Source organism: Helianthus annuus, chromosome 4 (assembly GCF_002127325.2).
Source record: "Helianthus annuus cultivar XRQ/B chromosome 4, HanXRQr2.0-SUNRISE, whole genome shotgun sequence".
Classification (NCBI taxonomy): domain Eukaryota; kingdom Viridiplantae; phylum Streptophyta; class Magnoliopsida; order Asterales; family Asteraceae; genus Helianthus; species Helianthus annuus.
The window spans coordinates 207973724-208000129 of record NC_035436.2 but is presented as its reverse complement, the minus strand read 5'-3'; the positions used below and the strand labels follow the sequence as shown (position 1 = coordinate 208000129).

Genomic DNA, 26406 nt, shown 5'->3' with positions numbered 1-26406 from the left:
AAACGCTAATAGTGAACCAGTTAATGAAGTAAATCAGTCTGAGCAAAATCAGGAAGATCAATATATAACTAGACAAGATATTGAACACTTTATTGCTCAAGGGATAGCCAATGCTATTCCAGAAATCGTGGCTGCTGTTCAGAAACCTGTCGAACCACAATTAATTCCTAGTAAACGTATTCCGGAAGATAACGGCAGTAACAGCATAAATGGAGGCGGCAATCATGACGATCATGATCCGCAACAGGCCCCACTCCCTAAGAGAATGAAAGCTGCAACGCCTGTTTGCACTTACAAAGAATTTCTTGCCTGTAAACCCGCAGAATTTGCAGGTAATGAAGGGGCAACTGCAACACTGCGTTGGTTAGAGAAAACCGAGGCAGTAATTTGCAATAAGTAAATGTGCTGAAGAAGATCAAGTGATGTATGCATCAAACTTGTTCAAAGAAGGGGCGCTAGAATGGTGGAACACGGTGCTACAAGCAAAAGGAAGAAGGGTGGCCTATGCGATGAATTGGGAAGAATTTAAGAATCTTGTCGAAAGAAAATTCTGTCCCGAATACGAGAAGGAACAAATGGCAAATAAGTTCCTGAGTCATCGTATGCTAGGTGTAGACTGTCGAGGATATACTTCGACATTCTTCGAATATGCGAGAATGGTACCTTCCCTGGCTTCGCCAGAACCGGTACTTATTTCCCGTTATATTTGGGGATTAATCGGAGAAATCCGTAACATCGTTAAAGCTGCAAGACCACGCACGATTGACGATGCTGTGGAATTAGCTAATACTTTAACCGATGAACTAGTCCGCACCAAAGAAGAAGATCGCAAGAAAGAATTGGCTCAGAAGATTACCCAAGGATTCCGCGTGGGTAATAGTAACAATAAGTTCAAAAAGAGGGGAACAGGGCAATCTTCATCACCTCCTTTCTGCAGAAATTGCAAAAAGAAACACTATGGACAGTGCAATATATTTTGCAAGGCGAAAGGACATCGGGAAGAAGACTGCAGAAGAAAAACAAGAGTCTGTTATAACTGCAGAGAAACAGGACATTTCCAGTCTGAATGTCCTAAGTTAGCTAAACCAGCAGACAGTAGAGCTAAAACGACTGAAGGAACTACTAAGAAAAATGCTCGCGCATTCTAGCTGACCACTCAATAAGCCGAACTCATTCCAGACGTGATAGCGGGTACGTTCTTAGTACATAACGTCTATGCAAAAGTATTATTTGATTCTGGTGCAAACCAAAGTTTCATTAATACTGCATTCTGTCAAGCTCTTAACTTACCCCTAAATACCCTTAGGCAGATCTTTACTGTTGAAACGGCAGATGGAAATTCTGTTAACATAGACAAGGTTTTGCAAGAAGGAAAGATAGAATTAGTAGGTCAAAAGTTTTCTGCAAACCTGTTACCTATGAATTTAGCCGGATTCGATGTGGTATTAGGAATGGATTGGTTAATAGCCAACCATGCTCGAATCCTGTGTGATAAGAATTCCGTAGAAATCCGTACTCCCACAGGAAAAGTAATTCTAATTACAGGAGATAGACCTCGAAAGCCACTGAAATTCATTTCAGTAATGAAATTGGCTAGTTATTCAAGGAAACAAGAAATGGTGTATATGATTTCTGTAATCATTAACACTAAAAGTAAGAACTCCAGGACATCCCTATAGTTTCAGAATACCCAGATGTTTTTCCAGAAGAATTACCTGGTTTACCACCTGATAGGGAAGTAGAGTTTAGAATTCATTTAAATCCAGGTACTGCACCAATAGCTAAGACACCTTATCGATTAGCACCTACTGAAATGCTAGAATTGAAAAAGCAATTAGATGAATTACTAAGCAAAGGATTCATACAACCTAGTTCATCCCCTTGGAGTGCGCCAGTGTTGCTTGTGAAAAAGAAAGATGGATCGATGAGAATGTGTATCGATTATAGGGAATTGAATAAAGTTACAATTAAGAACCGATACCCATTACCTAGGATTGATGATCTTTTTGATCAATTGCAAGGAGCTAGGTATTTCTCTAAGATAGACTTAAGATCAGGATATCACCAGTTGAAAGTACAAGAGGAGGACATACCTAAAACTGCTTTCAGAACTAGGTATGGTCATTATGAGTTTACAGTCATGCCCTTTGGATTAACAAATGCTCCAGCTGCATTTATGGACATGATGAATAGAATCTGTAAACCATACTTGGATAAATTTGTAATCGTGTTCATTGACGATATACTCATTTATTCCAAAAGTCAGGAGGAACATTGTGAGCACTTGCATGCACTCTTAACTTTGTTAAGAAAGGAAAAGCTTTATGCCAAATTCTCGAAGTGTGAATTCTGGCTACAAGAAGTGCAATTTTTAGGTCATATGGTGAATTACGAAGGAATTCACGTAGATCCTGCTAAAATAGAAGCAATCACGAATTGGAAAGCTCCACGAACGGCTATGGAAGTTAGAAGTTTTCTAGGATTAGCTGGATATTATAGACAATTTATTAAAGATTTCTCTAAGATAGCTAAACCTTTAACTAAGCTAACCTGTAAAGCCGTTAAGTTTGAATGGGGATCTAGACAAGAGGAAGCTTTTAGGATTCTAAAGCACAAATTGACAAATGCTCCAATTTTAGCTTTACCCGAAGGAACTGAGGATTTTGAAGTATACTGTGATGCTTCAAAATTAGGATATGGATGTGTGTTGATGCAACGCAAAAAGGTAATTGCGTATGCCTCTAGGCAATTGAAAAAGCATGAAGAAAATTATACGACTCATGACCTAGAACTAGGAGCTATAATTTTTGCTCTTAAAATTTGGAGACATTATCTGTATGGAAGTAAGTTTACTATCTATACGGACCATAAGAGTTTAAGGTATATATTTGGGCAAAAAGAGTTAAATATGAGGCAAAGAAGGTGGATGGAAATCCTAAGTGATTACGACTGTGATATTCAATATCACGAAGGGAAGGCAAACGTAGTCGCAGACGCCTTAAGTCGTAAGTATCATGAAAAGCAAAAGCGAGTCCGTGCTCTTAGGTTAAATCTACAATTAGATTTAATGGAACAATTAAAGAAGATTCAAGAAACGGCAATCAAGGACGATGCCGAAGGAATGAAAGGTTACCTAAAGGAATTAGAACAAGGAAAAGATGGAATTTGGAGATTCCACAAGAAACGAATTTGGGTACCTAAGCAAGGAGAATTAAGAAATAAGATTTTAGAAGAATCTCATAAATCTAGGTATACTGTACATCCAGGAAATAATAAGATGTACCAGGATTTAAGAAATAATTTTTGGTGGATAGGAATGAAAAAGGATATAGCCGAATACGTATCTAAGTGTTTAACCTGTTCACAAGTTAAAGCCGAACATCAGAAACCTTCAGGACTACTACAACAGTTAGAAATGCCTGTATGGAAATGGGAACTCATAACAATGGATTTTGTTACTAAGTTACCCAAAACCAGAAAAGGCAATGATGCTATTTGGGTAATTGTGGATCGATTAACCAAATCAGCTCATTTTCTACCAATGAAGGAAACCTTTAGCATGGAAAGGTTAGCCAAGTTGTATGTAGATGAAGTAGTATCCTTACATGGAGTCCCACTCTCCATTGTATCGGATAGAGATAGTCGTTTTACTTCCCGTTTCTGGACAAGTTTCCAAGAAGCAATGGGAACTCGACTTAATTTAAGTACCGCATATCATCCTCAAACGGACGGACAAAGTGAAAGAACGATACAAACCCTGGAAGACATGCTCCGAGCATGTGTAATTGACTTTGGTGGTAATTGGGATAGCCATTTACCATTAATTGAATTCTCCTATAACAATAGTTATCATTCGAGCATCGAAGCTGCTCCATTCGAAGCACTGTATGGACGCAAGTGCAGAACTCCCGTTTGTTGGGCAGAGATAGGAGAAAGTCAGTTATCGGGTCCAGAGATTGTGCAAGAAACTACTGACAAGATATCGCAAATCAAGGAAAGACTGATGACTGCTCGAGATCGTCAGAAGAGCTATGCAGACAATCGCCGCAAGCCGTTAGAATTCCAAGTCGGAGACAAAGTACTATTGAAAGTTTCTCCTTGGAAAGGAGTAGTACGATTTGGTAAGAAAGGAAAACTGAGTCCCAGATATGTTGGACCATTCCCAGTGATCCAACGAATAGCTACAGTAGCTTATCGTTTACAACTACCAGAAGAGTTAGCTGGAGTACATGATGTGTTTCATGTATCCAATCTCAAGAAATGTTTATCAGACGAATCCCTGGTAGTACCTCTTCAAGATATAGAGGTAAATGAAAAGTTAAATTTTTAGAGAAACCCCTACAAATAGAAGATCGGAAGATTAAGTTTCTCAAACACAAACGACTAGTGCTAGTAAAAGTGAAATGGGAATCCAGGAGAGGACCAGAATACACTTGGGAACTGGAATCAGAAATGAAGCGAAAGTACCCTCATCTATTTCAGTAAATCTCGAGGATGAGATTTTTCTTAAGGTGGGGAGGATGTAACAACTGTCACTAAAATCAATAGTTAGGACAATAATTAGTCAATAAGAAAACCCTAATTGAGACACCCAAGTAATTCTGCACTAGCCCTAAAATTTTCAGAACAATCAGAATCAGGATCAGGGCCCCTAAAAATCGAGGGGGGTAAACCCTAGTTGATAATTATCTAAAATAAAACGTTGCACACTTCTGATTGGCCAATTGTTTTGATTCACCCAAGCTAGTCCCGAGCCTAGGCAGCCTATATTTAGACTGCTTAGCTTACGGACCGTAAAGGGTCAGGCTTACGGTCCGTAAGGGAGCCCCAAAACTTGCTATAAATAGCCGACATTGGCACTTACCTGTTGAACTTAAAACGACGTAGAAATTCTGTCTGTGCGTCGAATTATACTCAAAACAGTCCCCAACACACACACACGATCACGAGGTGCTGCCGCAATCAGGGTAATAACTCGATCGCTATTACGATTCAACGTCCGATCGATTATAACTATCCAACAATTGTCCGAGTGCTGCTCAAATTGAGCTTGTACTTTGTAATTCATTGTGATTTCAACTTGAATGTTTGAGTGCTGTTCGAATTCGGACTATGCTCTGTCATTCGTTGTGAATCCATTGAATTGTTAAGTATCGCACTTGATAATAGTTGTGAGGGTTTAATCTCGTGAATTGACGTAACTGCTGAATTAGTTACTAATCCCGTTTGTGTATGCATTGTTATTTAAATTAGGTTAGCAGGCTAATCAGTAAAGCTTATACTCTGCTCGTAAATCTGCAATGTGAGTCGTTCCTCTTTTATAAACTCTTTTCTCACAGTTTGTGAGTCAACTGTTTTACAAAACTCCAAGTTATTTTCAAAGTTATAGTTACAGTGATTAAGTCTATGTAATCACCAAATTACAGCCGGTATGTAGGGTTTTGTATACATTACTTATTTCCCGTCACACTTGGACAAACGGGTGGCCAAGGGGTGATCTGACCACAGTCACAGACACCATTGGACAAATGGGCTAGCCAATGGATGGTCGAGTGACAAGTACTGTGGGTAGTTGGTTTGATATCAGAAACATTGTAATTCCCCTTATTACTGTAGATTATAACAAATGTGTCGTTTTCAGTAAACTGAATGATTCACTCAGTATTTCCCCGCTGACAAAACCTTTTTCAAACATGTTTCAGGTGATATGATATGAGCAAAGAAAAGTGCCGTGGAGCACTCCTAGCTTAGAAAAGTGACTCAATGTAAATAAATAAATGAACATGTTTTGGAAAATAAAGATTTCCCTGAGAAATCACATTATTGTAAATTTCGGGAAATTTATCCCTAAGTTATGAAACGGGCAGTTTAAATTATTGAAAGATCCTGTTTTAAAAAGACTTCCGTTGTCGCCTAAATTAAATACCACGGGATTCCTGTCCCGCGGCTCCTGAAACGGGTCAAACCGGGTCGGGGGCCGTGACATATACAGCACCAGCTAACGAACCTTTTGTCCAAAACATGGCTTCGCGCCACGCCACGACGAAGCACCGTCACCGTCGCGCGACGCGACGGCCGTGACGGGCCGCGACGGATGATACAAACTCAGTCGCGGGGCGCAACCGCCCCAATCCATGCAATTTTGTTTGTTTCTCAATGTTTAACCATAGAACTTTTTTTACTTGATTTTAAAGTGTCAAAACTAAAATTCTTTTATGGTTTTGACCATAGGTGATGATGTACCTAATCCGGATGGCGATCAAGCAACTCTCAAGAACCGAACGCACCAAACAAAGCTTCCGCATTGATCTATTTTGTTTTAGTAATATGTAAACACTTGAAATTATGTTTAAATGTTAATCTAGTAGGATGATGACTTGAATATTTAGATCTAGTATGATCTTAAAACCAAGAAAGTTTTTGTAAGCTCGAAATTTTTGTACTAAATGCATATGAAATATTATTAATTATATTATATTAAGACGGGTCTTACACATTTTTTGTTGGAAGTTAACCTGAAACTGCTCTGAGCCTGCGCCTGAGTGCCTGAAACCACGTCTTTCACTTCAACGTCTAGGCGCGCGCCTTTAAAATCATATATTCTCACACGCTAGGGAGTATTCTTTATCTTTACAAGGGACTTAGCTATGTAAACTGTTACACTGAAACCTCAAATTGCTACTAAAGTTTGGATGTGCCAATATTCTTTAAGTGAGCATCTAATGATTCTAAATGAATCTCAATGGTGAATCTTATACAGTTTTGATGTTTAAATGTAAAAATACATGAATAAGATGACTTTTGAAAGTTCATATAGCTTTTGGCCTGTTCAAGACGGTGTAAAATGTTAAGCTAATCTGAGTTGATTTACATTTGGAAAAGGGGCTGCTAATTCGCATTGTACACAACAAATGGATAACGACTAATCTTGATTTTTTGCTGACCCATAATGTCATTCATGTTGGCTAAGTATTTTTGTATGTTTTTAACGTTTATATCGTGTTTACGAGTATCTAATGTACTGATTGATGGTGTATTTGATTAGTTATGAATGTGTGGTCATGTGTACTCTTTTGCAGTTGCCTTCTTATCTCCGGGTTGCTACTATTATTGCTAATCAGGTGTGTATTTTTTATGTTTTGTTAAATTATGTTTCAGCTCTATAGTTGTTGTATGTGCTTTTTAGGTTTATGTGTTTGGATATTTGAGTATCTTAAAATGTCTTTATTTCATGCATGATATGTAGTATAGATTACATACTTAAACTACATCTTTGTTTAAGTTTTATTTATAACTAAGATATAAAATCTTTATTTTAATCGCTATTAAATCTTTCTCTATTTAAAGTAATTACTTATCAAAGCTTAATATATTTAATTAGGACACATACAACATATCTTATTCACGTACATACGCATCTCATAAAATCTCATAACAATCTTAAGTACATCTCATAAAATCTGATAATAATCTTAATAAAATGTAACTCCTTATATCATTTCTATCAGTTGCTTTGAAAAGCTAGATGTATAAGACGTAAGATTATGTATAGTGGTGAGACATTTTTTTGTCATATGACGTCCACGTCATCAAAGTCAGAAAATTAGGTAAAATGATGTAGTAATAAGATATGTGAAATTAACGAATTTGAAATTGAAAAAAAAATGTGGAATGGTATGTATATGTGTTTTAATGAGTTATACACAATGTATTTATTTTAAGTTATTTAAAATTCAGTAAAATAACAAAAGAAATTGTAATATTTTTCAAATTGTAAGGTCGATAGAATACTCCAAACACATTATTTCTATATATAACAATTTACGTCGCAGTTTATGAACAATACCATAATTAGTCAATTTTTGCATCTTATTTACGGTTATGCCATGAAGTGAACATTTGATATTTAAGTTTTGACCACTGGATTTTGATACTTTGGTTTCTTATATTAATCTCATTTAGATGAGGAAACTAATACCATGTCAAAATGGATATTTTATATTACTTTACTAGGTTAAAACCCGTGTGATACACGGAGTTGGGTAACATGAAAAACTGAAATAGAAAGTTATAAAAAAATAAATACATATCGTAATAAATTCTTTATTTATAATTACATATCATATTTACTATCACAGCTAAGAAATCTATAGACACAAATACAAATTATAAATTACAAATCTCTAAAAACTTCTTTATATACAACATTTAGTGTCGTATTCGCATGTATCAGAAATAGGCCTGTCCCTAAAGCTCGCAGCTCGCTCGGATTTAGCTCGGAAAAAACTCGCTTGATATGGCTCGTTTTGAAAGTGAGTTGAGCTGTCTCGGCTCGGTTAGAAAGTGAGCCTAACTCGGCTCGGCTCGTGACGAGCCAAATTGAAGCTGTACGTATATTTATGGAGACGATTAACAGGGGTCTTAAATTTTGATGTAGATCATGACTCAAATTCGAACCTGAACCGTAATTAAAACCAAAAGAAATGACGTTTACAATTAATAAATTAAAGACTTAATAAAGTTAATTACACGTATAAAGTTACGACTTACTTCACCGGATATTTTCGGAATTTCACGAAGAATACAAGAAATAAAGCTCGATTTCCCAGACCCCATGCTCCATGCTGCCACAAACTCCTTTTGAATCCCCTTTGAAGCCATCACAAGATTTTGAACTTTCAGTAAACGACAAATAACTACATCTGCAGCTTAAAGAGTTCAAATTAATGGGTCTTGTACAATTTTTATCATAAATAATAGCAGGAAGTGATCCCTTAGGTCCATAAAAATATATATACTTTATTTGGCTTGGAACCTGACTCAAACATTAGTGTCTACAATCATATTTTGTCATATAGCATGTCCATGCAAACCACTTTAGTTGAAAGTATAGCATTCCACAATCACCATAAACGATGGTAAATCCAACAGATATCACATAAATTAGAAACAATTTAACTGGCAAAGCATTACAAACGATGGCAAAAGCAACAATAAAACCTAAATAACCTAATCTTCACAAACTATATATTATATTGTAAAGATAGGTTGAACCATTCAGTTTTGAATCATGTTACTACTGTTAAACAGGGGATAAGTTTGGAAAATGTGAAGATGTATATATTATACATTTACCGTAACCAAATTTCTGTTTAAAACCTGCTTCATCAATTGAACAGAAAACACCCACTGGTTTATTGGGTAGCGGAGTTTCAAGGGGATTATAGAAACGCTTAGCAATCATAGATTATACGGGGAAAAAGTTTGATAATCAGTTGTCTTATATGTGCGTGTTTAATAAAAGGATTCTTTAAAAGGTTATCTGATGATTGACGGTTTTTTGGGTCGTTTACTAAGCAAGTAGCAACCAAATAAATAAAATAAATTAAGCACGCCATCCTACGTATTGTAATACTTGTAGTACGACACAAACCTTTGAAATTTTTTGTCCCGTTCATAATCAAGACCTACTGGTGCATTTTGCAGTGTCATAATAAGCAAAACCTGGAAAAATGAGATTAACTGGGAAAAGTTAAGTTCTAGTTCAGTAATTCTACAACTAAATGCAACCATTAGATTTTATATTAGTTATTTTCATTGTTGGATACTTTGAAAAGATGCATGAGCAAGTTATTTTATAATTGGTGCTTTGTTTAATAAGAAGTTCTAAATATTTTTTCCAAATAAACATAAAAAGATAGGGCCATTGTCTTCATAAGCTCTAACAACCTCTGACCATAACATGTTCGCTACACTTCTCCTAACAACCAATCTTAGAAAGTCACCAAATCTATTTATTTTCTTCTTCTTGACAAACTTTGATGAAAGATGACTAACACTAACCAATCATCATACCATTGCCATCATGTTTAACATGAATAAAACCACCCTACAACAACCTTTGAGCCACCATCGAAACCAAAAACTGAACCATGCCAAAAAATTATAGTTATGTGTTATTGCTATTGGGTCAAAAGGGTAAAACAAAAATAATAAAAAAAAAGTATAGCTTAAAAGGAAATGGTTAACCTCGTACGTAAAACGGCGACAGCCAGTCAGCCACTCTCGAACCCGAGACCAGCGACATAAAAGGCGTCAAGGCGACCAGTCGACTGCAGTTGGTAGTTTGTCATAGTCATAGGGTTTTAACTATATATATGATAAATTTATGTATATAATATATAAAAAATTACAGACCCTTTCACGTTTTTGGCCCTGAGCCGGCACCCACCCGGCACATGCTCAGGGCCGGCCCTGCATAACTGTTGTGGTTGATAGACCGAAATAAGGAAATTTCAAGCAAATCTAATACTAAATAAGGAAATTTGTCTACAAGTTCATCGTCTAATTCAAAACTACAGATCCTCTAGCTGTAATAATGAGCATTAACATTACTAATCAGAAATAAAAATCTTTATTCTAGTTCTAGGATGGTCAAACTTAGCTCTGATTTACAATGGTCACTTAATTTTTTACAAGTTGTATAATACACTGGATTTGCTCATTTCAGTTTAAGGAAAATATAATAATACAGAATGTATTGTAAAAGCAAGTGACCAGTGCTTTCATTGAGAGTCGAACTCAAGACCTCCCGCTTACTAAACGGGTGCTCTAACTAACTGAGCTATGAAAGCAAGTTAAGATACACCAACTAACTACATTCCTTTTTAGTTATATTAAACAATCATTTCTCACCACAAAAAGACTAAAAGTGGTCAAATAGAATATAGGTCTAGCCATAACCATAACATCAGATGTCAATCAAAAAATATATGTACTTGAACTAAAGGTTTATAAAATGTTAATGACACTACTTTTCATTTAAATTAAAGATATATCTAAATGAGATGACTAAGATAGTAACAGGTTCAGCCCTTGAAATTAAAAAAAAAAAGCATCAAAATTGAATCCTATTTTGAACGGCTAATCCTAAATTGATAAATACAACAATTCATGTTAATGAGCAATTGAAGTTCAAATCACATACAATAAGCACAATATAAAACCCAATAATCGCAACATCAAATAACCACGTTTGATTTGAAAACACCGATAAATAATATAATTTACTCTTGAAGGTATATTCCCACCTGTAAGATTTACCTGCAGGTTCATCAATAATGACTTCGCCATTGACATCCACACAAGAAGCTTTATCAATGATCTTCGGGGTACCCTTCGAGAGGTCGGTCCCAGGAGGGAAGCATGCCTGTAGCTTTTTCACATGGAACCTGTGAATAATGAAATCCTCATCAGTAATACCTACATTATTGTCACACAGATAAAAGGTGAACATCCTATAGCTTGTATAACAGAACAGTTTAAATTAAAAACTTTATATTTTACCACCTGCATATAATATGAACACTATCTTTTGATGAAGACCACCTATACAGGTACATAATGCATAACCCGTTTAATCCTTCAAGAAGTAAACACAATGATGATGAACAATAAAACAATTCAAGCCTTGAAAATCCTTCAAAAAGAATTGTAAATGAATCAAACTGCCACCTCTAAATCATATGAAAATCGAACCCTAAACGAATGTTTATTATGAAATCGGACCCTAAATCATATGAAAATCGAACCCTAAACGAATGTTTCATATAAATTCAAAGAAAACCCAACAAAACGATCATAGAATCTTGAAATTAAACCTCAAAAAGCATGCAAAATCAAAAACTAAAGAAGCTTTACCTGTGGTATCTTGATTAAAAATCGAGAATTAGGAACTTCTTGGACGGCGATGGAGAAGATTATAAGATCTTGCGAAGATGATTAGGCATGAATAGATGGATAGATTAGGAACGTATGAAGGCGTATAAGTGTATAGGGTTTGGAAAGAACCGTGGGATCCTGATGAAAATCTCTCAAGGTTAAGGTTAAGAAAAACACGTGTCAGATGTAAACTTTATAAATAATGAAAGAAGAAAAAGCCACTTTTCAAAATAATAGGGTGGTTTTATGTATACATGATACATAAGTCAAAACTACTTTATTATATTAGAATAGATAGATGATTAACAAATTTCTATTAAAAATCTTTATGCTCTTTAACTATAAATTTATTATACAGTAATTTTTGAAAGCTACATTTTATTTTATGATCTTATATTACTTTGTAAATAACAACTTTCTATTAAAAATCTTTATGCTCTTTTAACTATAATTTTATCATACAGTAGTTTTTGAAAGCTACATTTTATGATCTTTAAATGTAGACATTCTTTCGGTCTTTTCTTTTTAGATTTCCTCATTTGATTGCTATACCGAATGTTGGTACTGTTGCAATACCGTTACAAAACAAACCAATATCGACAAAATTCCCGCTGCGAAGCGTGGGGGTATGTTACTAGTTATATATAGCTTTCGTTGATAAGTTCCTTAAAGTTAACATTAGTGGTGCACAAAAAACCTGAGCCCGGACCCGAAAATAAAACCCGGAACAGAGTATTATAAAACCCAGGTTTTTTATACCCGAACCCGAACCCGACCCTACCCATAGGGTAGGGGTTGGGTATGCATTTCTATTATAAAACCCGAAACTGGAACCGGGTTTTTTTATACCCGGTTTCACGAGTACCTGGTTTCAACCCGAACCCGGAACCGGGTTTTTTCAATACCCGGTCCGGGTTTCCCAATACCTTGTTCAGGTTTTTTTGTTTTTTTTTGTTTTTTCGAGTTTTGGACCTTGGTAACGACTATATAGCCGTTAGAAAGTGTATTATGATCATTTGTTTGGTTTACATTGTATCTCTATACCCTATAAAAGGGGTCATTGATGACGAACAATAAACGAGGACGATCAAGTTATTCGAAGCTATCTATGTTCATCATCTTATTCGATCCGGTTCAATGATTATTTAGGTGTCATGTATTTTTATGTTTTATGAAATAAAAAGGTTTTGCATTTTATATTTCTATGATTTATCCAAAAGAAATGAATACCCGAGGCGTACCCGAACCCAACCCGATCCATACCCGACCCTACCTGAACCCGAAAATAGGGTATTATAATACCCGGGTATTAGAAAACCCGACCCGAACCCTACCCGAACCCGGGTATATAGGGTATACATTTTTTATATAAAACCCGGACCCGACCCGGGTATTGTCAATACCCGATTTTGTAGAACCCGATCATACCCGAACCCAATTCCATACCCAGAACCGGTTATTTAGAAAACCCGATTTGTGCACCACTAGTTATATAATACAATTAGAGTATTTCTTGTCTACAGTAATTCAAAAACCCTTCATTTAACATATATTTACAGTGGTGCGAGTTTTGTAATTTCCAACTTATTTTTCATCACACAGCGATAGTGGAATGATTGAATGGATAGTATGGTTTTTGTCATTATTTGTTTTTGTTTTATAGTATAGTTTATATACTTAGGGTGTAAGGAGTGGTTAAACACTTTGAAGTGGCAAACCAAAAAACCGACCAATCAAAGCGCGCCATGTCAATCAGTTAAAAATGTTTAAACTTTGCTGAAAAGTGTTGGCAATGGTTTAAACATTTGGTGAAGTGGTAAACTTTTTAAATAAAAAAAAGGAAAAAAATGTGATTGGTTGAGATTGGAATGGACCCCACCCCACACCCCCTCTCTCTCTCTCTCTCCTTCCTCCCTTTCCCGAATCGGTGTTGCCTCACCGATTTCACTCCAATTTCGTCAAACATGCATGCGGCAAATGGGTTGGCAGTGGTTTGCCGCCCATTGCCGAATCGGTGAAAGCCGTTTGCCGCCTCCACTCCTTACCCCCTTAGTCCTTTAGGTTTGTATACTTTATTTTTAATATGAAAGTTTTGTTTATTTTTTGGGTCTTTGAATTAAAGCTTTTGCTATAAATCTGAGTTTGTTTATATTTTATGTCAGTACATGGTATAAGTTTATATTTGTCTTTGCCTGTATTTTACGTCACGTGACGATATAAATTAGCGTTTTTGCTTTACGATTTTCTCAGTTTTGTTTATCGTTTGCTTACTACTTAGTATGGTTTTACGACCTCTGCACCCGCAACGCGGGAGTTAAACACTAGTATAATATAACTCTCAAACGCTTTTATATATGCTCTTTTTAGTACATAAATTACTATTTTTATTATAATAATCAATTTTTTTAAAAAATAATTTAGGACTTTTTGAATAAATTTTGCGTTGTTATTGACACCTCTATTAATGATATGTTACGTACGTTTACTAAAAATCAAATCGCATGTACCACTTTTCACTTTTACTTTGGTGACTTAATGTCTAGTCATTTATTTTCCTAGTCATTTTCATGCACATGACTTGTTTCTATTCTGGGCCATGTAAACGTAAAATAACAAAAGAAATTGTAATATTTTTCAAATTGTAAGGTCGATAGAATACTCCAAACACATATAATACATCGATTGAAAAAGGAGTGTCTTGTTTAAAATCTTGTTATAATCATTCATGGCCTTTCTTCTTCTTCTGGTCGAATTCGTAAATCTTATGAGGATGAGGAAGAGATTTGGAGACGGCCTCTCTTTCCATGCAGCGGTTGACCCAAGCAGCCAGCTTCGGGCATTCTCTCTCGATGTTCATGTTCATGGTCATCTTCCCAAACGCATGGAACCACACGCTGAACGGAATCAGTGCTATATCCGCTAACCCGAAGCTTTCCCCCACCAAATAAGGCTTTTCACCCAGCTGCCCTTCTAACACCTTCAACACCTCTATCAACTCCTTCTTCGCCACTTGTCGATCTTCTTCGCCTTCTGTCATCCATATCTTCTTCCCAGCCTCATATACCTTTTTGTCAACGAAGTCAGCCCAGAACCTGGCCTGAGCTCGGAGATAAGGATCGGAAGGCAGCAATGACGGGGACTTGTCGTCGTGCCACACCTCGTCGATGTACTGAACAATGATGTTGGATTCGCATACGGGTTTGCCCTGGTGGATGAGAACCGGGATCTTTTTATGGACCGGGTTCATTTCAAGGAGAAGTGGGGTTTTGTTCTGCGGGTTTTCTTCTCTGTTTTCATAGTGAACACCTTTTTCAGCTAGAGCAATTCTTACCCTCTGACCGAACACACTCACCCAGAAGTCTAGCAGTATAACATCATCCATTCTGCTTACGTACGTGTATGTATGTCTTAAATGAGGCGATTGATTGGTATATATACATACATACACACACGTGTAGGGACTGAAACTCTTTCCACGGTTTATATATGTCACTGCTTACGCCATCTTATAAATTCTTAACCTTATGTTAAACACTCAGGCAGGCAGGCTAATTTCTTGTTTACTTTACTTGCTGTGTTATATGATAGGGTGAGCGAGTTTTAGAATTTACAAAAGTTAACTTAAATATCTATATCTATATCTATATTAAAAAACATCAGTGCTATAGTGCACCCATCAAAATTATGAAAATGCCACTAGTGTAAAAAATAGCATTTTATAGCGGTGTTTAACATTTAATAATATGATTAGTGGTATATGTATTAAAAAGGTTGTTTACCTTTTCCATAAATAGGCATCCCATTACGGTGTTTTGACATATAATAATATGATCATGTCGGGCTGAAGAGTGTGGCTAAAGAGATTTTTCATGGGATTGTCATAGTCAGGTGCTGGAGCATTTGGCGTGCTAGGAATGGTTTTAAATTCTCCAATTATTAAGTTCGGGTGGAAGATATTATTAGCGAAATTAAGTCGGTGGAGTTTCTTTGGGCTAGAAGTAGACTAAAAGCTAGGTTCGTGTCTTGGACCGAGTGGTGTAATTTTGTATTTATGTAGAGTTCTTTTGTTTGTTGTGTAGCCGTCCGTTTCATGAGTTGGTGTTTTCTAATGAATTTTTCCTTTAAAAAAATGCAAGACACATACAACGTATCTTATCCATGTACTACACATCACATAATAACAATATTAATAAAGCTACTTAAATCTTATCTCCATTGGTTGCTTTGGAGAACTTGACTTAGAAAGTCAAGGAAAAGGAGTGCACACGTGGAAGCAAAAAATATTGGATTGTATTCGAAAAATTAAATTATTTTCGGTTTATATATGTCATTGCTTGCGTCATCATGTAAATTCTTAACTCTAAATTAAACAGACAGACTATTTTTATGTTTATTTTAGTTGTGTTTAGTTGCGTTTGCGGTATGTACATATTGTATATATGTGTGGACGGAGGGAGAGAGGGGGGAGGGGGCAAAGTGAAATTGCACTAGTTTTAACCTTATTTTACAAATTTTGTGAAAATAACGTTAAAAGAAGTGGATGGTTAATCATGCGGCCTTTGTCCCGATTGTTGAGTGTTATGCGTCTTGTGTCAAAGGCTTGATGCAAAACTACTATCGAGCCGGGGGTCTCATTGGAAGCAGCTTCTCTATTCTTACGGAGTAGAGGTAAGGCTGTCTAAATCTTACCCTCCTCAGACCCTATCTTAACTTAATTTACTATTTGATGAAATTTACTTAGTATGATGATGATGATTTTACTTGGTGTGTTATATGATAGGATGTGCGAGTTTTAGATTTTACAAAAGTTATATTATATTATTGTCTATATATATGGTGTGTTATATGAGTGTACGAGTTTTAGATTTTTAAAAAGTAAAATTACATTATTATCTATATATATTAAATATATAATTGTGAACTGGTGAACAAATTCTGACCATTGATTTTCATCATCAAATCATAAAATAACTAGTGTATTTTCATCATCAAATCCTGATTAAATGCTGGCCATTGATTTACACTTCGTATTGATAATCAATGGCTATGATTAGTTTACACAGTTCACTATCAAGAAGGTTGTTCACAAATGAACCTAACCCTATATATATATATATATATATATGTAGAGGTTCGTGTAAAAAAGGAGTTTTTTGTGACAAAGGTAACAAACAATCTACAACATTAGATCTTTGATCTAATAGTTGAGATCATAATGACAAAATTGTAAATAATGTTTACTATTAAACATATTAATTTTCTAGATTAATGGTATACAGGTAAATTTAACATTTTTAAATTAAGAAAGAGTTAATTGCCATTTTAGTCCTTGTGGTAACAATGAAACCTTTTTGGATACAGGTAAATTTACCATTTTTAAACTATCCACCAATAGTTTGCCTTCAAATCCTGGTACATCTTATCAGCTCCAGGATGAACGGAATATTTGGAACTATGGGCTTCCTGGAGGATAACTTCCCGAAGCCCTCCATAAACTGGAACCCATATTCGTCCATTTAACCTTAGGATTCCGTCCTTGCCATAGGATAACTGTTCTTCAGTTACTCCTAGCTTTTCATCAGGGTAGTTAGCTTCCAACACAGCTTCCTTCTGTGCAGCTAACAACCTTTCATTCAAGTTGTTCTTGATCTCAATGCTCTTGGCATTGATTCTTATCGGCTTCACTCTTTCTTTTCTACTTAAGGCATCAGCGACTACATTTGCCTTGCCTGGATGGTATCTTATTTCACAGTCATAATCATTCAAAGTTTCCATCGAGCGTCGCTGCCTCATGTTCAAATCCTTCTGATTGAACAAATGTTGAAGGCTTTTGTGATCAGAGTAGATCACACACTTAGTTCCATACACATAATGCCTCCACAGTTTTAGTGCGAATACAACGGCACCCAGCTCCAAATCATGGGTGGTGTAGTTCTTCTCATGCACCTTTAACTGTCGTGAAGCATAGGCAATGACCTTGCCTTTCTGCATAAGCACACATCCCATCCCAGTGTGTGATGCATCACAATACACTACAAACTCCTCAATCCCTTCTAGCAATGTCAATACAGGAGCATTGCTCAGCTTCTGCTTTAAGATATCAAAGGATTCTTGCTGCTTAAGCCCCCAATCAAACTTGTTATTCTTGCGAGTGAGTAAAGTCAGGGGTGCTGCAATTCTTGAGAAGTTTTCGATAAATCGTCTGTAGTATCCTGCAAGTCCTAAGAAACTGCGAATCTCCGTAGGCGTCTTCGGCTCTTGCCAGTTCATAATAGCTTCATTCTTAGCGGGATCTACTTGGATACCATGCTCACTAACAACATGTCCAAGGAATTGGACTTCACGAAGCCAGAACTCACATTTTGAAAACTTGGCGTAGAGCTTTTCTTGATGTAGCAGTTTCAAAATGCAATGGAGATGATTCTCGTGGTCAGCTTGACTCTTCGAGTAGATGAGGATGTCATCGATGAAGACGATGACAAATTTATCCAGATAAGGCTTGCAGACGCGATTCATGAGATCCATGAAAGCGGCAGGGGTATTAGTGAGCCCAAAAGGCATCACTAGGAACTCGTAATGGCCATAGCGAGTCCTAAATGTAGTCTTGTGTATATCTTCATCTTTAACCTTCAACTGATGATAGCCTGACCTCAAATCGATCTTAGAGAAGTAGCTTGCCCCTTGTAGTTGATCGAACAGATCGTCGATCCTGGGCAAAGGATACCTATTCTTGATAGTGACCTTATTAAGCTCACGGTAATCGATGCATAAACGCATCGACCATCTTTCTTCTTGACAAACAAGATTGGCACTCCCCAAGGAGACGAACTAGGTCTAATGAAACCTTTAGCTAGCAAATCATCTAACTGCGTCCTCAATTCCTTCATCTCTATTGGTGCCAACCTATAAGGCGCTCTTGCAACAGGTGCTGCTCCGGGGATGATGTCAATACTGAATTCCACTTGTCTATCTAGGGCAAGCCAGGTAGTTCTTCAGGAAAAACTTCAGGGTATTCAGAAATGACTGGAATATCTTCAATCTTGGGTTTCTGCTCATCTATGGTTACTTGTGCCATGTACCTGACACAACCCTTCTTTAGACATCTAGATGCCTTGAGCATAGACACTTGTTTAGGCAGTCCGTACTGGGTATCTCCCTGAATGGTAAGTGGCTCACCAGACGGAGTCTTGATCACCACTTGCTTCTTGTTGCACACAATCTGGGCTTGGTTATGCGATAACCAATCCATGCCTATCACTATATCAAAACCGGCTAGCTTAAAGGGAAGTAAGGACAAAGGAAAAGAGTGGTTCCTAATGGATATGACACATCCATCTAATACAGTTGCTGCGGTTTCTATGGTTTCATCAGCTAATTCCACTTCATACTTCACACTTAAGGCTTTAACAGGCATTTTCAACAACTCACAAAACTTATTATCTACAAAACATTTATCTGCTCCAGAATTAAACAACATTCTTGCGTAAACATCATTAATAAATAATAAGAAAGGTACCTGTTATGACATTGTCATTCTGGATCGCCTCTTGTGCGTTCATCTGAAAGACCCTGGCATTGGTTTTCTTCCCTTCATCAGCTTTCTTTGCAGCTTTTGGGCAATTTGTCTTAATGTGCCCTTTTTCGTTGCAACTGTAGCATGTTGCATCCTTCAGTTTCTTGCACTCTAGAGTCTTATGTTCAGAAGATTTGCAAATCCCACATGGCCTTGGCTGAGACTGGGATTTTGAGTCATATCTGCACCTCCCAAAATGGTGCTTCTTGCAGACCTTACACTTGGGCTTATCTCCAGATTGATGCCCATCCTTCTTAAATCCAGACCCCTTCTTGTGGTCATTGTTTCCCCTGTGCTTCTTGTCTGAGCGTCATGAGTTGTCATCCTCACGTTTCCTCTTTTCAGCATCTGTGTTTCTCAGCGATCTTTGCCTGACCACGTCCAGAGTGAGAGACAGTGCTATATCAGATGCAGACCGAAAAGTAGTTGGTCGAGAGGCCTTCACGCTCGACTTGATCTCTGGGGCCAAACCCCCAATGAAACGAGCTATTCTCTTGGGCTCTGGTGTCACCAGATAGGGAACCAACCTTGACATAGTATTGAAGCTCGTGAGGTAGGCTTGACAATCCAGGTTTTTCATAACCAGAGATAAGAAATCAGCTTCAATCTTTTCAACCTCATGCTAAGGGCAGTAGTTCTCCTTGATTAATGTCACAAATTGTTCCCAAGACATGTTGTACAATGGGATTTTCCCTCTAGCTTGGATCAAAGACCTCCACCAAGCTAATGCCTCACCCTTAAAAGACTGAGATACGAACTTCACAATGTCTCTTTCAGCGCATCCACTAATATCTACCACCGCGTCCATTTCATCCAACCATGTCATGCAATCCACTGCCCCTTTCTCCCCAGTGAAATCCCGGGGTTTGCAAGAAACAAAATATTTATATGTACAGGACTTGGCACGTGGTGCATCATCGAACACTATCTTTTTGAAGGGAACACTGTTTTGGTTGGAGGAATGTCGATCATCATCTTTCTTTGACTCATTTTTCTTAGATAGTGGCGTACTGTGAGCCTCAGAATGAGTCTTAAGCTTTGAATGCAGTGTAGATAGGGTCCTACTTTGAGTCCCGCTAAACTCATTATACTGCCGCTCTAAAGCCTTTGTAATAGCATTATCAACTAGTGCTTGCAGTTCTGCACAGGTCATCTGTATCTTAGCATTCTTGTGGTTTTCCACCGGATGACTGTTCACCTCATCCGACCCAGCCATGTAGCTTCAATTGCTACATATAGAAAATAATGAGCAAGGTTTTATTTAGAAGCTTTTACAGTATTTTATGATTTATTAACCATGGTTTTAATAACCATTTTAGTCAATTTGTTGATTATTTAAATATTCTCAGGACCTTTATTACAATCCTATAGTATAATTTAATAATAGCACAAAAGGGCATAGTCATATAGACAAATTTAATTTATAAACCAAGACTTTTATGGAGTCAAGGCATTAAGGCTTGAATCAAAGTTCATGGCCTTGTTTATAGACATGGAGTTATAGGCTACTACTGTCTTTAGTCCAAGGACAATAGTTATAGCCCGTAGGCACTTCATCCTTAAGGGATGGTTATATAATTAAGGGAATTTAAAATAACCCAACTAAAAGATGACCTATGTGATTTTATCGCATCACAGTTTGTCACGAATGTTAACATTCTTTCAGATGTTAACAAGAATTGGAATCCTTTGTGTAGGTTCTACCATCTTGGCCATGTCTGCAATGACATATAGACTAGGTTTTACCTTTAAGATTCTTTTAATAATTAACGCAGAACAGTCCTAAATTGAGATGTTAATGTGGATCTGAATCTAATTATGGAACTACCATCTTGGCCCTGCTTTATGATGACACATGGCTAGGTCTTGTCCTTTTTAGATTTTGCCATTTTAATATAATGGTAGATCTTTTAATAGGAAAAATTATTCTCATTTACTTTATGTTTCATGTTTATACACATAATAAATAACAAACAAAATGAAAATTTAAATTAAACCATCTCATTAATAATTTAAAGAAGTACAATTTTTGCCCTAAACGGGACTTCTACGAAACAACATGCCCTCGCAAGGGCGAAATAAATAAACATACCCACGCAGGGGTCAACAGAAAGACATGCCCACGCAGGGGCAGAGTACAAAAAGACAAGCCCACGCAGGGGCTGAGTACCAAAACAAAAGTCCACGCAGGGACTTGATTACAACTAAATAAAATAAATAAACAAAGGTCTTTAATGACCCCTTCTTCTGGACTTCCCCTTGATCAGGTCTGATAACCCCTTGAAGAAGCCTCGAGTGTTACTGCGCTCTGTTTGAATATCCCGTTCACATTGGCCCAATCTATCGAGGACCTCTTGTTGACGTTCCAGCGGGATTAGTTGCGGCTGCGGCGGCTGGTGATGCAGAGGTTGAGGAGGTGGCGGGTGCTGGTACACATAAGGTGGGTACCCGGTAGTCCAAGGACCACCGTATGGCCCTTCCGGATGAAGAGCGTTGTAGTTCCACGCTGCTTGAGATGGGTCGACCACCACATAATTGTAGTTTGTGTGGGCCGGCTGCTCAAATGGATTATACGCCTCTGAACCGGCGTATGCAGGGATTGGGTTACCAAAACCCGATGGTGGCGCTACAGGCGCAGAGTGTACTTCCGAGACGGGGTTTGAGGGTCCCCCCATCTGCGGGTCTTCTTCATGGAGTAGCGGGTAGTGGCTGCCACTCGAGGGCTGAGGAGTGCTGATGCGGACTCCTCCTCGCACAGAGATCCGTGCGTTTGATCTTCTCCGCCTCGGTGGTTCCGGAGGCGGTTGCTGAACTGGTGGTGGTGGTGGCGGAGTGACTCCCACAAATCAAGAATCCACCGAAGGATCCTGCTGCTGTTGCTGCTGCTGCTGCTGGTACGAAGACTAGTGCTCAAAGGGTGTAAAATACCAATCAATCAGGTTGAACCTCGCCTCGTAGCTATCCGGACCGCGATAAGGCGATCCATGAAATGAGGACCCATCCGAGATCTCGATGGGATGGTTTGGGGTCCCGGTTGCAGGCTCCACGGGATCCGTATCCTCATCGATGTCGTTGCCACCCGAAAAGTGATCTTCGGGTCCTAGTGGGTTGAAACCCACGGGGTCTTGAAAGTAGTTAGCCGGGTTGAACCGGCTCTGAAAGGCGGGAGTGGGGTCGCCAAAAGAGTGGTGCGAATTCGATCGCTGGAGAGGTATGAAAGAAGTTTGGGGGTTGTTGGGCTCATTTTCGGACTGGGGCCCAAAAGAATGAAGGTAGGATGGTGAGGAGCTTAGGGAGACAGATCGCTTCCCGGGTTCAATATACGTCCTCCAAGGTTCTTAGGGACTTGTACTCATGGTAATGGACGGTGTGCGCCGGTGAGAAGGCCCGGCTTCATGATCATGGCCCGTCACTGGGGCCTTGCCTCTACCTCCCCTGTATCTTGGCGGCATTGTTAAAACCTGTCAACAAAACAAATATAACCAACAAGAATATATAAAATAAAAGACAAAAATAAAATAAAATAAAACAGAGTTTGTCCTATGTTCTTTGTCTAGACTCGAAACTCGAGGAATGTGCAATTGTGTAACTGAGATTAAACACAAAAGGCTAGTGTTTAATTCACTCAGTGTTGGCTCTGATACCAACCTGTCACGCCCCGATATTTCCACGTATTACCGGTGGGCCCGGTGGGAAGTATCGTGACGTAGTTGATATCATCATAGTCAAACAACACAATATTTAAATGCACAGCGGAAGCAAAGATAGATTTATTTCAACCAAATGAATTGTAATATTAAGTATCACAAATAGTTGAAACAAATCCACAGGCGGATCAAAAGTAAAGAGGAAACATAGTTCAACAGACGTAATGCATCCAAGCTTGCGAGACTCTTATTGATGCTAAGGAGAGGCCAGCCTATTACGAGTAGTACCTGCACTTAACCTTTTAGGAAAAATACGTCAGTTTACACTGGTAAATACAATTTAACTGACTCATTTTGAAAAGGTTTAAAATTTATTTAAATGCACATGGCACAAAAGATTTTTACAACTTGGGATAATTATTTAATTATAAACTTGTAAAATAATTACATGTTTCTTATGCGTTCAGTAGCCCGGGTTTACACCGGGTTAAAGATCAATAGACACACCACATGATATAGTCCCGCAGCGGTTAATCCCAAAACCGGCGGTTATACCTTACTATTTATTTATGCACCAACGGGTGTACGCCTACACCCGCATGCTTAGGTCGTGGCCATTTCGTAAAATGATGCCAAGGATATCCGGGACATGGTCATTAACCCCCCAAAGGCTTTAAGCAACAAAACAATTTAAACGGGTCATTTCAATGATTTAACTTACATTTGATTAAAGATTCAATGCCCGACCAAGCGGTATTTTATATACCGTACCCCAAGCCCGTATAGGGAAAATAAGTTAAAAGTATTTACCTGAGCAAGTATAGTCACAATAAGCAAGTGCAAATAGCTTTTACCGGGTCTCCTAATCTGGAATGAAGGTTTATAATAACCTATTAGAATCCTAACGGGTCTTTAATTTAGCCTAAGCTTAGACCGGTTAGTTTTTAAAGAAAGAATACGGTTTAAACGCATGATTAAGCGAAGACCGTCTTAGAATGTGGTTTTGACCTGACAAGCTTGTATGCTCGTTTAATATGGGTAACTTATACACATTCTGGATTTTGAGACAAAAATGATATGGTTTGACCCGTTTTGGCTAATATATGCAAACTAGTTACATAAGTCGATCCGAACGCGAAAGTGCATAACGAGTAACCACAAGAGTCATATACAAGTTTCCTAAGTTAATATGCCTTAAATATGTTGTGACATCAGTAAGATATATTCTATTATGCCCAATGTAACACCTCGAAATTTTGTGTCCAATAATGTGTTAACACGTGTCATGAGTTTACACGTGGCATTAAATATTTAATAAAGGACTAAAGTTGACAAACCTTGAAAGTATGTAAATTCGAGGGTTATAAATGTCAACGAAGGGTAAATATACTGTATAGTAACCCTAAACGATGCTCGTACCTTCAAACGAATAAATCATGGATCGTACGGAGCGAAACGCGGGAGAAAGTGAGAGATTAGAAGCTATAGGGGTTAATTGTGTCAACATGTTTAATTTATACCTATGAGTGACCCTTTGACGAACACGAGGCTTTGTAACAGTAAAATACGCTCACTAGAATATACTGTATAAATTTCGCGAGGTTCCGTTTTAAAACGAGAAAGTTATGATCAAATTCGTATGCAAGGGGTTAAAAGCGTCAACAATAAAAGTTAAGGCTTTTCGGATAGTAATTAAACTAACCGGGGACTTAACAGTGCGGGTAAAAGGCACGAGGCCCTTAATCGTAAATAATCGAGGGCCAAATCGCAAAGTTACCCCTTCGAAACCGAAAGGTCAGGCTAATCATTACAAAAGATTTGAAAATCTTGTTAATTAACCCTTAGGCGGGCCGCGTTGAAGATAGGCATGAGCTAATGCGGGCCGCGCGCTAGAGGAAGATACGTTTTCTGACATTAGGATCCATGCGGCCCGCGTGTGAGTTGCTTGATCCTAATGCGGGCCGCGTACAAGTCCCAGATGCAGAAACTTTGGACAGACTTGTTGTTTGAAGCTGTGAACGATCATTTGAGCAATAAATGAAGCATGGGCGCCCTCTACATGACCCCTAGCACCCAGGGCCACCTGCTGAACATCCATGCTCCATGGTAGGGTGATGTGTAATGATCCTAAGTCCAAATTTTCACTATAAAAGGACATACATTGCACCAATGTTTACCACACCTCAAACCTGCTCTCTTGGCCATCTCTGGAGCTCTCAAGCACTCTTCTAACATTCTAAGTCGTGCACCAAGCTTCTGTAAGTATGCCAACCCTTTTATGGCTTAGTTTTTGCTTAGTTTAGCTTAAAAGTCAATCCGTCGTAATTAACGATTGACTTTGCGATAAATCACGAATGGTCCAGTGGTTTGTCGAATCAAAGATAGCTATATGTTGGTAATCATGTGGGCTTTAAACCCCTAAAAGGGCACCCTCTTATTCCCACTCTAACTAGTTCAAATATCGAGTCAAACATGCTTAGAAAAAGTCAACAGAAATGTTATTTTGCGATTTCTTGCATAATCTGTAATGTAGATGATATGTAACCTGTTTGAACACTCATAAAACATGATAATAAGTATATAAACTAGTCTAAGCTTGTTTGATCCGACCATTTACTGTTTTGACCCGGTTCGGAGCCGAAAGTCGCAAAGCTTTGACTTTTGCTTTGACTTCAGTTCTGACCCGTTAAAGTATGATATAGATATGCCTTAGGACTCTCTTAGGACCAGGTTACATGATGGTATAACCCTCTGTGACCGGTTCGTTAGTTGTCCGAGTCTTTTACACATTTCCGTTAAATGCTTAAAAGTTGACCGTAACGCCCTTTTTAATTTAAAACGAGAATTTCGGACATATGAAAGGATCATAACCTTGGTTACTTATTTCTAAGCATGTCCCTAAAATTTCATGTCAATCTGAGGTCCAGAATAGGAGTTATGCTAAATAGCGCAAATTGCGAAATTTTAGTAGTTAAATAGCGCAATTAGCATAACGCCTATCTAAACCCGGATTTCGACACCAAACCTTTTACATACTGATGTAAAATAATATTTTGGGATTTTTAAAGATTTTTAATTATTTTTAACCTGCGGTTATGGCAACGGTTCGGTAAATACCGAATATACCCTTTTCGGCCATAACTTGAGTTCTACAAGGTCTTTTGACCCGATTCCAGTTGCTACTGATTTTAATTAATAAATAAAGTATTTTAGACTTTATAAACTGTTCGGGAAACTCAGATTTCCTGTAGAACTCGGAAACCTCTTTTATAATCTTTAAAAAGACCGAATTACCCCTTCGTGGCATAAAATGAACTTAAACTCGTTACAGGCATTATGGAAGGTATCATACTGATACCACAACCTCTTTAAGGCATATTGACTTAGGAAAACAGTGTAGGACTCCTACGGTTACCCGTTACGCCTTTTGCGCGCACGGTTAGGTTTTTTTTTGGGGGGTGGGGG

General features: G+C 37.9%; 2 protein-coding genes and 1 non-coding gene across 29 annotated transcripts; all 3 read right to left on the bottom strand.

Moving 5' to 3' along the window:
- Positions 1 to 8043: 8043 nt before the first annotated feature.
- On the bottom strand, positions 8044 to 11908 carry LOC110886778. Of its 27 annotated transcripts, none has more exons than XR_002563003.2 (7): positions 11701 to 11904; positions 11091 to 11231; positions 10030 to 10112; positions 9844 to 9925; positions 9434 to 9504; positions 8551 to 8702; positions 8054 to 8457 (listed from the first exon to the last, which is right to left on the bottom strand). XR_002563003.2 is itself a non-coding variant. In XM_022134617.2 (5 exons), the coding sequence occupies exons 2-5, from the start codon at positions 11400 to 11402 to the stop codon at positions 8439 to 8441; spliced, it is 312 nt and encodes a 103-aa protein (XP_021990309.1). In that variant the 5' UTR covers positions 11403 to 11422; positions 11701 to 11907; the 3' UTR covers positions 8054 to 8438. The 27 variants fall into 27 exon arrangements, 4 of the variants coding, with proteins under 4 accessions (XP_021990309.1, XP_021990308.1, XP_035844762.1 ...); XR_002563002.2 differs by having other exon boundaries at positions 9856 to 9925; XR_004890985.1 differs by adding an exon at positions 11350 to 11422 and having other exon boundaries at positions 8044 to 8457; positions 9434 to 10112; positions 11091 to 11262; positions 11701 to 11908.
- Positions 10561 to 10634, bottom strand: TRNAT-AGU. The gene has a single exon. It is a non-coding gene; the product is annotated as a tRNA-Thr (tRNA).
- Positions 11909 to 14326: 2418 nt separating the features above from the next.
- On the bottom strand, positions 14327 to 15303 carry LOC110886777 (probable glutathione S-transferase parC). The gene has a single exon (XM_022134615.2). The coding sequence runs from the start codon at positions 15101 to 15103 to the stop codon at positions 14441 to 14443; it is 663 nt and encodes a 220-aa protein (XP_021990307.1). The 5' UTR covers positions 15104 to 15303; the 3' UTR covers positions 14327 to 14440.
- Positions 15304 to 26406: the final 11103 nt, after the last annotated feature.

Coding starts and splice junctions, on each gene's coding strand:
- LOC110886777 (XM_022134615.2), bottom strand. CDS start 15,103: ATGGATGATGTTATACTGCTAGACTTCTGGGTGAGTGTGTTCGGTCAG.
- LOC110886778 (XM_022134616.2), bottom strand. CDS start 11,402: ATGTACCTGTATAGGTGGTCTTCATCAAAAGATAGTGTTCATATTATA. Junction 11,232..11,349: donor AGTGTTCATATTATATGCAG/GTGGTAAAATAT, acceptor CATTATTCACAG/GTTCCATGTGAAAAAGCTAC. Junction 8,703..11,103: donor CATTATTGATGAACCTGCAG/GTAAATCTTACA, acceptor TTTAAGCTGCAG/ATGTAGTTATTTGTCGTTTA.